Raw genomic sequence first — 11094 nt, 5'->3', positions numbered from 1 at the left:
CTCCTTCGTATCTCTCAGGCAGTGAAGGGAAGCCAAAGCCCAACCCCAAATACGTTTTGTGCGGAAGGTTTAAGGCACACAGACGGAGCTTAATGATAACGGTGGCCATTTACATTTATGTAGTACCTTTTAGCTAGATGGACCCCCAGAGTTTGACAAGCATCAAGGACAGATGAACAGACAGGCATGAAGTGCTACACAGATCCCTTTGTACTCGCATTTCTTAAAGGCAGCCTCCCTCGGGCCCTCTTTGCCATTTGGCATGAAGGTAGAAAATCAAGCGCTGTCCTATCCAGTCCTCTGCTTCCAAACACTGTTAAGAAAACAGGGGATAAAGGTACCTCCTGTTGGTAACGTTCCACAGACTGTCTTGATAAAGGTTAACTCCTTTACCGTGCATTCCATAGAGCTATGCAGATGAATCCCGAGACGTCTGATAGCTGACTTCGTTGAGTTAAATGGCCGTTGTTGGGGATCTGGCCTGTTGGCTGTGGCACATGTGTGGTGGTGGCATCTAACCTGCAACTTTGATGATGTCAAGGTGAGGAAGCTCTTCCCGAGTCTTAACGCACCCCTCTCCCCTCCTCCACCCCGCTCCAGTGAGACAGAAAGAGAGGGGCTGGTAGGGCCAACAGCCATTCCTCTGAGCGTACTGGTGCGAGAGGACAATTAGGCCCACGTAGAAAACTTGGAAAAGCCACCTTTGCTCTGCTCAGCCCGCCTGGACAACAAGGCTGGGCCAAGCTCACGGGATTGGGGCCGAGCCAGAGAAACGTGCGCAAGATGCATTTCCACTGCATCCACTGAGGCCATCCCACTGTGGGCCAAGCGATGGGAAGGAAGGAGGGGATCATCTGAGAATCCAGCAGCATGAGGAGCAACTCTGACAAGTTCCAAGGACAGGCAGTGACGGAGAACATGGACAGGAGTTGGCCAGACCATGTAGGGTATTTTACAGAATCTACATCTGGATAGCAAAGAGATGGGAACCCCAACACCCCACTTCTGGGCCACCAGCCATGACCACCCTCTGTCCAGGAGCTGGACCGTGCTCCGAGGGTGCATGGATAGTATTTATTCTCCTCCCTTGAGCACCTGGTCCACACCTGCAATCATGCACCGGGTGCCCTGATGGCCACTGACTTGTATTTCTCAGATTTCGCTCATGAGGACGGCTTTGTGGCGGATACAGCATCTCATTTTCCAGGAGGTCCTGAGGGGGCAGCCACCAGACTCTACATGCTGAATGTCAGCTACATTAAGCTAACACATCGCATCATTGAAAAACCCTATTTACACATGATAAACATGGGGATAGATACCACAGAGGAAATAATACAGTATTGATTAAAACAATGGCCTGTAATGCCTTCTCAAAGGCTGCAGTCACCAGTAGGTTCCTCAGAGGTCCCCCCACCACATACACAGGCAGCCCTAACCACCCCCCCCCCCCCCGCCCCGCACCCTGCACTGGGCAGCCTCAGCCGTCATTCTCCAAACTGAGAAGACAGGCCTTTCCATGGGCCAAGGCTAGTAAGCAGGGACCACCTTTTATGGAGCCCCCGCTGTGTGCCAGGCACTGTGCTAAGTGCTTGATCTCGTTTTACCCCCATAGCAGCTCTTTGAGGTGGGTGGTACCATTATTCCCATTTTACAAAGAAGGAAGCGGACACAGAGAAGAGTTCAATGTCTTGCCTATGGTTGTACAACCGACAAGCAGGAGGAGCCAGGATGTGAAGCCAGGTCAGTCTAACTCCAGAGCACATGCTCTATTCATTATGCTAGGCTCCTCTGTGTATCCGTTCCGCGTCTATATATGTACATACGTAGATGGGGAGTGAGAGAGCCACTCCCAGTAGTAGGCTGGGCATTAGGGGCTGGGGCGCTGGACAAGACTGTTATTACCGATTGGGGTTGGTGCGGGGGTCACCATTAAGAAGCTCAACAATAGCCATGATCCAGGCTGTCCTGTGCTGGGATGCACCTGCCATTCAGCAACTCTGGAGGTTTCAGAGGCTCAAAAATGGAAGACCTCAGTTTGGAAAGATAACTTATTGCCCTAGAGCTGCTGGCAAGCCTAGAGCAGGAGTTATTTTCCCTAGTAACCACGCCATCCCCTCCGTTCTGAAGGAGTCCATAACCAGCTGAGGGCAGCAGGAGGGTCTGTGACCATAGATTGGTGAGTCAGACAGAGGAGGCTTCGATTGCACACAGGAGGTGTAGGGCCAGGGGAGCAGGCTAGAGATGTGTCTGGCTAATTTTCCATGATGACGTGTGGCTGGTATCAGACTAGGGGAGACATGGAAGGGTCTGGCCCCCAAGAACAGATAGTGGTATCCCCATCCGTAAGGAGCAGCGCTTCTCTGCTTGTCATTTACTGGTTGTGTGACTTTGGGCAAGCCACTTAAGCCATCTGAGCCTCATACCAAAACTAAGGATAATCCCGCTTCTGGGTCAGTGCTGTGAGGACTTAATAGGAAAATGAGCGACTGCAGGGAGCAGTGTAGCCAGCGCTCAATAGAATCTGAGTGCAGACGGGGAGTACCTGGTGACCTGCCCTTTCCGTCCTCATGGACTGTAGGCCTTCGGAGATCCAGAGACCTCTGCGTTCGGCTCTCACTCCCTCCCTTGGGGAGACCAGGAGCTGAGGGGGCCAGCCCGCGTCTCAGCCTTCCCTGCTGAGCCGCCTAGAATTGGAAGGTAAATGGGCATATTTTGCATCTAGCCGAAATCCTTGCTTTGCCGGGTTCGCTTGCTTCCGCTGTAGCAGAGGATTTCTACTAAACCCTCCAACCGTGTCTGGATTATTGCTTCCAGCAGCATCAGGGGAGTGCGTTCTGATACCAACTCTCACAAAACATTGAGAGCAGAAACACACACCAGGGCTTAGCAAGGCTGGGAAAGGCAGTCACGGGCACTGCTGGAGAAGTGCAAGCCACCTAGCAAACAGCCCATCCTGGAGGCGGCCCCTGGTCTCTAATCGGAGCAGGCGGCCAGTGGAGAGTTCACCCTCTCATTGGAGAGATGAGAAACTTGAAGCCCAGAGAGGGTCATTGATTTGCTCAAGATCACCCAGTAAAGCCAGAGAAACCACACAGGCAGACCAGGGCCAAGAAAAGGGAAGGACCCTGGCTCTGGAATCGGCAGCCACTTAGATGTGTGACCTTGGGTAGGGTGCTTAACTCCCAAGAGTCTCTGTTTCCCCATCTGTGCAGTGAGACTGACTCCGTACCTCACATAACCAGGGAGCCATGAGGCCAGGCCTGGTCTGTTACAGGTGCTCAGTTAAGAGTCGCCTTGCTAGCACCTTCCCTGTTCTCTCCCCGGGTGAATCTTTCCCTTCCTTATCAGAACACACCAGAGGCCGCCCCTGTGCAAGAACCAGTATCTTACTCTCGTTCTGAGACTTAATCCTGGCTTAAGAGGAGACTCATGGATCAGGCCGTGGTCAGGGCGGACAGAGGGTCCCTCAAACCAGAAAAGTCCAGGGCTGGTTCTTGCTTGCTGGGCTCAGAGAGGAAGACAGCAGAGCAGTCTCGGGCTACATGCGGCCCTGCTTGTCCAGGGTGCACAGACACCATGCCAACCGCCTGGCCCGACTCACCAGGAAGGCAGTGCATAAATTCCTGGGACCACAGGGGGGTTGGTCTGGGCAAGCTAAAGACTCTCTGTCGCAGGAGGAGAGGGACTTCTGGGCTCCTTCCCCATTCACAGCCCTCCACAGTTTGCCTCAACCTCCCTTTCTTGATTTCCCTATACGGATCCTTGCCCTGCTGCCACACTCAGTGCTCCCCCTTGTCCGTTCCCAGCCTGAACCTTCGCCCAAGCCATTCCTCCTCCTTCGAATGCTCTCGCCCCCATCTCCCGGCCCGTTGTTGGCATCCTGTGCGGCCCAGCTCTAGTCCCACCTCCTCCATGAAACGCCCCGTGGCCAGACGAGCACAGCGGTTGGTTATTGGTTGCCCTTTGTGTGTGCATCCCATGTCCCCAGCTGTGGGGGGCCCTGGAGGGCTGAAATGTGCCCAGTGCATCCGTATGCTTTCATACAATGTCTGGCCCGGTCAGCATATAAATTCCTATGGACAGTCACAGTGACATGTACCAGAATTAAAAAAACGATGCGACCTGTTTTTAAAGACTTTGTCATCCAAGGAGACAGGCAGACAGATGAGGCAGACAAATAACCTTAACAACAGAGGTAGAAAGCAGTGGGGGGCATGGGAGCAGAGAGGGTGTTTGGGCCCCCAGGTTACCAGCGACAGAAACTTGCAAGCACCATCCAGACCCAGGTACAAGTCCAGATGTTGAGAAGGACGCAAATGCCATCCCGCTCATCCCCGTGGGGCCAACGTCGCATGGGTTCCTATGCGCATTCCCCCGTTTTCTGCCCCTGCCCCTCATGTCCCTCTCTCCAGCTCTCCCCGCCGACCCTGGCCAGCTTCCGGCTTCATCCTGTGCCCTGTCTGGTTCATGAGAGAAGTTACTGGTTAAGCGAGAGAGTGGGTCCTGGGGACCCTGAGTGTTCTGCTGAGCAAAGGCCCCGTAGAAATCTAATAAGCAGATCAGAGGGATAAAAGCTCAGGCAACAAGCAGGAGGATTTAAGGAAATGAGGATATTCAGTCCTGAGTACCTGAGGACGTCGTAATTGACAGAGCAGAGACTGAGCTCCCCAGGCCCCACGTGGAATTTAAGAAATTGGATTTTACACTCACCTGTGTTTGGGAACTAACTGCCCTCCCAAGTGATAAATTCCAAGGGCTCTGGGGGGGAAATCACCAGAAGCCACACCACCATCATTTGTTTAGTCTCTACCTGTTCGTCTTCCAGGACCATGGACGGCCGGTGGGGAGGGAGCCCTTCAGAGGCATTGGTGAGCTCTGGCCTAGACCTTCCCCGGCTCCTGCTTCATAAAAGTGACATGTGTTGGGGGACAGAGCGCCGGCTTCGGGTTAGATCCTGATCTGGTTCTACTGCTCCCTAGCTGTGTAGCCTCAGACCATCATGCCACTTTGCTGATCCCCGGCGTCTTCATAAGTCAAGTGGTGATTCCTGTCTCTAGGCGTGGGGAAGATAAAATGAGAGAATGTATGGAAAAACGTCTCACGGGGTCGAAACTCCTCGGGGTTTCGTGGACGTGCTCGTGGACTCGTGGACTCCTCGGGGTTGGTAAGCCCAGACCTGCCGTGACAGGAGAGGCTGGAACGTTTACATTTCCAAGGGTTGTGGATAGGTCTTCGAGACAGAAGAGACAGTACTTGTGCTGAGTCAGAGGGGCAGAAGCCTACTGACTGGCCAGGAGCAGTTTGCTAGCACATTCAGAGAGTTCTCCATGGGGAGAGGCAGATTCCAAGCCACAGAAGCATCGTTACAGCCCCTCCCCAGGGCCCACACAAGCCGTGTGTGTGCACACAAGCTCACCCACGCACCCCATACACTCTCACACAGGTGAGACACTCCCTGCTCACCACACATCCACCCACAGCGACACACGCACCCACCTGTTCCGATGTGCGCATACACACCCCCACTTGTATTAGACACGTGGGAGTCATGCCCATGTGGAATTCCATATCCAAGATTCAGATCTCTATCTTCCCTTTCCTAGGACATGTGAGGCCAGGATTCCTCCGGGGGATTCCCATTTTGCCCTCCTCCTTCTTCGAGAGATGCTAAAGAGTGAATGAAGACGGGGGTGCCTGGGTGGCTCAGTCAGTTTAGTGGCCGACTTTGGTTCAGGTCATGATCTCGTGGTTTTGGGGTTCGAGCCCCATGTTGGGCTCTGCTGACAGCTCAGAGCTTGGAGCCTGCTTCAGATTCTATGTCTCCCTCTCTCTGCCCTTCCCCTGCTCGAGCTCTGTCTCTCTCCCCTGCCCCCCCCAAAAATAAATAAACATAAAAAATTTTTTTAAAAAACAGTGAATGAAGACAAGTCCTTAAATGTACAGATAAGCAGGGGTGAAGGGGGTGTTTTCCTGCTGCAAGCATCTCAGGTCCAAAAACTCCCAAGGGTTGTTTTTCTTGGAGAAAAAAATACTGTTTAACTGTAGGGTAGTTGGGTAGCAGAGGGATTGGTCTGGTTCGGTGCAGCCCCGTGGGGCAGGTCAGGACAAATGAGTCAAAGTCGCAGGGCAGTAGGGGATATTTAAGCTCAATATAAAAGAACTTTTAAATTATCATAGCTCTCCAAAAATGAAAAGCCCAGCCTTGTAAAGTAATGGGCTCCCGTCTCTAGAAGGATCCAGGGGGAAACCATGTGACTACCTCTCCGAGATGCCGTAAAGGGGGATCCTGCACCAGACTTGAGGGTGAGTCTGAATGACCTCAAAGGCCCTTTCTGTGTGAAGAATCCAGAACTGGGGTGTCGCCACTCAGCTTCTCCCTCAGCTACTTTTGCTGAAGGCAAGGATGGAATCTACAACAGAGGAGGGATGACCCGTCTCCAGGATGCTGGTCCCCACGTCGGACTCCCCCTCCAGGTTATTGGACTCACGCTGTGCAACAGATGCTCAGAACTTCTCCTTCCAAAGACCCGTGTTGCCTGCATTCTGCCTCTGCCCTCTGCCATCGACCCGACTGAGTGCAGAAGTCCAGAGACTGAATTTCTCTCGGGTGACATTTTGATGAATTTAGACCCAAAGTCACTTGGCTTATTGATCCCAGAGAAAATGTTCATCCTTTAAAGACCACCCAACTGCATACTTAATCCATGTGCCACACACCGGGTCGATATGAAACACCGCCAAGACAAACACGTTGCTGAGGCCTTTGTTGAAAGAGGACTTTGTGACTTTCTAGTTCTCTCTTCCTTCCACTCCAGCAGAGCTGTCTCGCCATGTGGGGAAATGCCCACTGGGAGATTGAGTGGGATCGGCAGGAAAGCCGTGGGTTTGGGTTCTCAGCCTGTGCCACGGCCAACGATGTGCTCAGGGACTGTGAGCCAGCCCGTTAGCCGCCCTGTGCCTTAGTTTTCCCGTCTGAGAAATAGGAGCCTGACCGCCCCCTCTCCAGTCACACGGTGAATGGCATCGCCGTGTGTAACAGCAGCCTAGCACAGGGTAGCTCCGAAGTGTCCTGCTCCTGAGCTGATTAGAAGGGGCCCTCTCGATGTGCCTCCAGAAACAAAGCACGAGGGAAGACAAGAAGCACATCAGCTGGCTCCCAGGAGCCCGTGCAGCCACAGTCAGAACAGCCAGGGGTGCCAGCCCCAGCCACGTGCGCGCCGAGCTGTGGCGCCTGACGCCCGCTGCCGGCTCGCGTTGGGCTCCAGTGACAGCAGGTTGTAGATGGAGATGCTGAGGCCCAGTGACTTGTCCAAGTGATGTGACACTTCCTAGCACTAAGTGATGTGCAAGGGAAAGGGACTAAATAGATGCTGTCTAAAACAGAAGCTCGGGGAAGCAAAAATTGTCTGTCTTGGTCGCACGGTATCCATAGCGACCAGAACCGATGCCTAGTGAGCTCTCAACAAATACGGAACGAGTGACTGAGTCAGTGAATGATGAACAGGAAAAAAAAAAAAACCATCAACGATATGAACCTGAATGACTAACCACATGAGGCTGACTTACAGCACATTTCTGCAAAAGTGAAAAAGGCCGGCGAAAAACAGAAGACGTACCGAGTCCGGTTCTCAAACCACCAGAAGAACTCTCAGGTCTGTGCCCTCACCTTGGCCCCCAAGGTTTGGAAGGGAACAAGGGTGCCAAATCAGTTGGCGATCTGTCAGGACGTAGGGGCAGATTTTCCCGTCTGTTAAATCACTCACCCCATGCAAGCATTTATTGAGTGCCTGCTGTGCGCCAGGCTCTGTGCGAGGTGACAGTGATGCAAGGATCCGTTGAGCTCGTCCCCACCTCACAGCCACAAGGCTGGAGCCATTGTCTCCTCCATAGGAAGTCCCATAGCAAAGGGATGTGTGAGGCGTGCGGTGTCCAAGGGAGGGGGTGCCCACCTGCAGGGCTGAGTGGGAGAAGGCCACGTGGAGAGGGTGTTTCCCTACGGGGGGTCTTGAGCTAGGAGTGGGATGAGGTGTTTGAGTCTCTGGCAGAAGAATGGCCAGGTCCCAGGCCCAGAACTGGAATCAGCAGGGCACATTCTCAGGCCTGCGCACCGTGACCGGCCCTGCGGTCGGGCAGAGGGCCGGTCAGGCCACAAGACTGGGGAAGGTGCTGGGCAGTCATCCCTGCCGGTCAGGGCGCCCCCAGGATGGGAAAGGGGAAGGACGTGGCTCTGCCACTGGTGGCTCTGGGAGATGACCTCACTCCTCTGACGGTTAGTTTCTTCCTTGGTCCCTGGTTGAATGGGGTGATTTCTAAGTTCCCTTCCAGTTCTAACATTCTATGACATTTCTGACTAATGCACCAGATCAGATATGTACACAAGACCAGAGGCGTAAGAAAATACACAAAGAAACGTGGGTTAATCTAGTGCAAACAGTGTAAGAACTGAATAGGCTGGCTACACGGGCAGTGCTTGAAATACCTATGGACTCACCCTTCCGGGCCTCAGATGCTGGCTTGCAGAACCGTGGTTCCTCCCCAGCCCTCAGGGAAGGGGAACATTCCCAGCTGAGCCCCAGGGAAGTCTGGGCCTGCGTGAACTAAGTGTCCCCAGGTGACAGTACAGCCTTTGTGTGGTGCCAGGGGCTGAAACAGAAGTTACACCTCGTCCCACAGAGCTCCCGACACACAGGGGAAAAATGCTTTGGTAAAAAGTAGTAGGAGTCCTCCCGTGGCCCTCAGTCCCCTACAGGCAGCATTATTTCTAAGCCGCAGTCATCAAGGAAGGGGGCCTCTCAGGCCCAACAAATCCAAAAGCTAAGGGGACCTTAGCGATCTTTTTGGTGAGAGGCTATTAGTTCTTGGTGGGAAAGCATCATCCCCTCTGAGAATACACAAAAGTCATGGTTCTCTCCTAGAAAAATGTATACACACTCAGTTTTGTATGCAAATTCAGGAGGGTATGAGATGCCCTGATTGAGGTCCCCTAGAGGTCCCCAGACACCAGGTTAAGTCTCCTGCCCTAGTTCAGACTCTCTATTTCCTAAGTGAGGAAATTGAGTCCCAGAAAGCACAGGTGACTCACCCAAGTTCACCCAGTTAATTAGAGCAGAGGCGAGTTCCCAGGAAAATCAGGCCAGCATCTGCCCCAAGCAGGGACGCTCCCAGCAGGGCACAGGATCGCTGATGTCTGACGTGGAGCTCGGTCCCTGCAGATGCCATGGCTCAACTCTGGCAGGGAGCACAGAGAAGAGGGGCAACCAGGGCCCGGTGGCCGGCCCCCAAAGCTTCCGGCTTCTGCTTCCTCTCTGTCCATAGCAGAGAGGGACTTGGGTGATAGCACGCTGACTCGGCACCCTCTGACACGTCATTCCACGCACCACACAGAAGGTTCCTCAGGGAACACTGGACAGACACTCAGAGCTGCCCACATCCTCACCCCCACGGTGTAGACAGGAGATTTGGATTTGTGAGTGGTGAAGTCCTATACCTGGGGGGAGTGGGCGGGGCACCAGGATCTGATAGGACTCAGACCAGATTCAGGTCTCGGCTCTGCTGCTCTGTAGCTGAGCTGCCATTGGTGAGGTATTTAACCTTCCCGAGCCCCAGTTTCCTCAACTGCACAACCAAGACCATCATGGTGCCTCTTCCCAGGACTGGTGTAAGAATTAACTGAGATAATTTATATGAAGTACCATGCCTGGCAATACATGATGGCTGTTTTGTCACACCGCCTGGGGCAGGGGACCTTACGGTGGTAAATCCTTCCCTTCAGGATCTCACACCCAGCTTCTTACCGATACCCTCCCTGGTAGCGATGGATGTAGGAAGAAATCCCTCTTCCCACTGTTCCAAGCATTTGCTGAAGAGTGCAGCAGGGGGTCTCTGCAGAAGCATCTGGAAGAACTTGCTGCCATTAGCAGATGCTACCCATGCAGAGGTTGTGAGTTTGCCCCCTCTGAAGATCCTAAAGGCACGTCAGTCGTGACCTTTCCGGAATGGTGGAGTGGCAGTCCTGCCAGGAGGTGAGGGAGGGAACCACATGAGCCATCGTGGCCATCCAGTCAGCAGCTTCAGCTCAGCAAGTCATCAGCAAAAACAGGATGAGACATGGAGGGATGGTGACTCACAGGACAGGAAGCAGAAATCACAGGTGGAGGCCCTCAGTCACGTCTGAAAGACCTGGAAGCCAGAACCAGGGTAAACAGGCCCCTCTTCAGATGTTAAAGCTCAGCCAGGGGTGTGCTGGTAACCCAGCCCTCGGGAAGGAGAGCGTGCCGGGGACAAGCCTTCACAGCAGCCTTGTCCTACTCCTTGGTGGAAATACTCACCATGGCCAGTTTGAGGCTGCCAGTGTGACCTCACCGAATGCAGATGGGAACCAGATTCCAGCTGGCACGAGATCACTACTCCACTGGCTGCAGCCGACACCCCAGGATGGGACAATGGTATACATTCCCTGGGCTCCAGTCTGACCTTAGTCCTTGCGAAGAGATCCTAGCACCTTGCACTGAAGATAACTTCTTTTTTTTCTACTGAAATGAAACCTGCCTCCTTATAGTCCCCACCGCCTGGTCCAAACTCATTGCCCTAAAGCCCCACAGTCAGCCTTTTCTCTTTCCTACTTGCACACCCCAACTCTTCACCTGTGCCCCTTGTGGCAAGACTTACAGACACTTGCTGGCCTGGCACCAGCCTCTGGGTGCTGCTGGGTCTGCCCTGCGCCCCTCGAAGAATGGCTTACAGAGCGAGCTGTGCCAGGTTAGAACCTTCCATCACCTGCTTGAACTGAACCGGTCACGAGAGGACCTTTATCTGGGTCTTCCTCCAGGTTTGTTCTAATTCCTTGGCTGGTTTATAAGACCCCAAGGGTGGACCTTAACCTTCTTTCTACCCCAGTGCCCAGCACGTGCCCTGTGCTCACTCTGCAGTTACTCAATAGCTGCTGGCAAGGTTGACGATGACCGTTTTCAGGCCCCTTGGCTTCTCTGATCCTACAGAGCACCAGCTGTAGCCCTACATTACCATGCAAGCCATGAGCCAGCCCCTTTCCAGAGAGCTGAGCGTAGCTGTCCCCCAAGCGGCTGTGGACAT

The 11094-nt window shown here is 53.6% G+C and overlaps 1 protein-coding gene across 1 annotated transcript in view; it reads left to right on the top strand.

The window, feature by feature from the left end:
* The first annotated feature begins 6833 nt into the window (after positions 1–6833).
* The window catches only part of KIRREL3 (kirre like nephrin family adhesion molecule 3), a 143402-nt gene continuing 139141 nt past the window's right edge, over positions 6834–11094 (top strand). Inside the window, exon 1 of the mRNA XM_047071955.1 lies at positions 6834–6933. Within this exon, the coding sequence (XP_046927911.1) occupies positions 6834–6933 (100 nt within the window). The remainder of the gene's footprint in view (positions 6934–11094) is intronic.

This window comes from Lynx rufus, unplaced genomic scaffold (genome assembly GCF_022079265.1).
Source record: "Lynx rufus isolate CCGP_SWC_20201006 ecotype Redwood Valley unplaced genomic scaffold, mLynRuf1.p SCAF_9, whole genome shotgun sequence".
NCBI lineage: Eukaryota > Metazoa > Chordata > Mammalia > Carnivora > Felidae > Lynx > Lynx rufus.
Note: the sequence above shows the minus strand (reverse complement) of the source record. Positions and strands in the feature narration are given on the sequence as shown.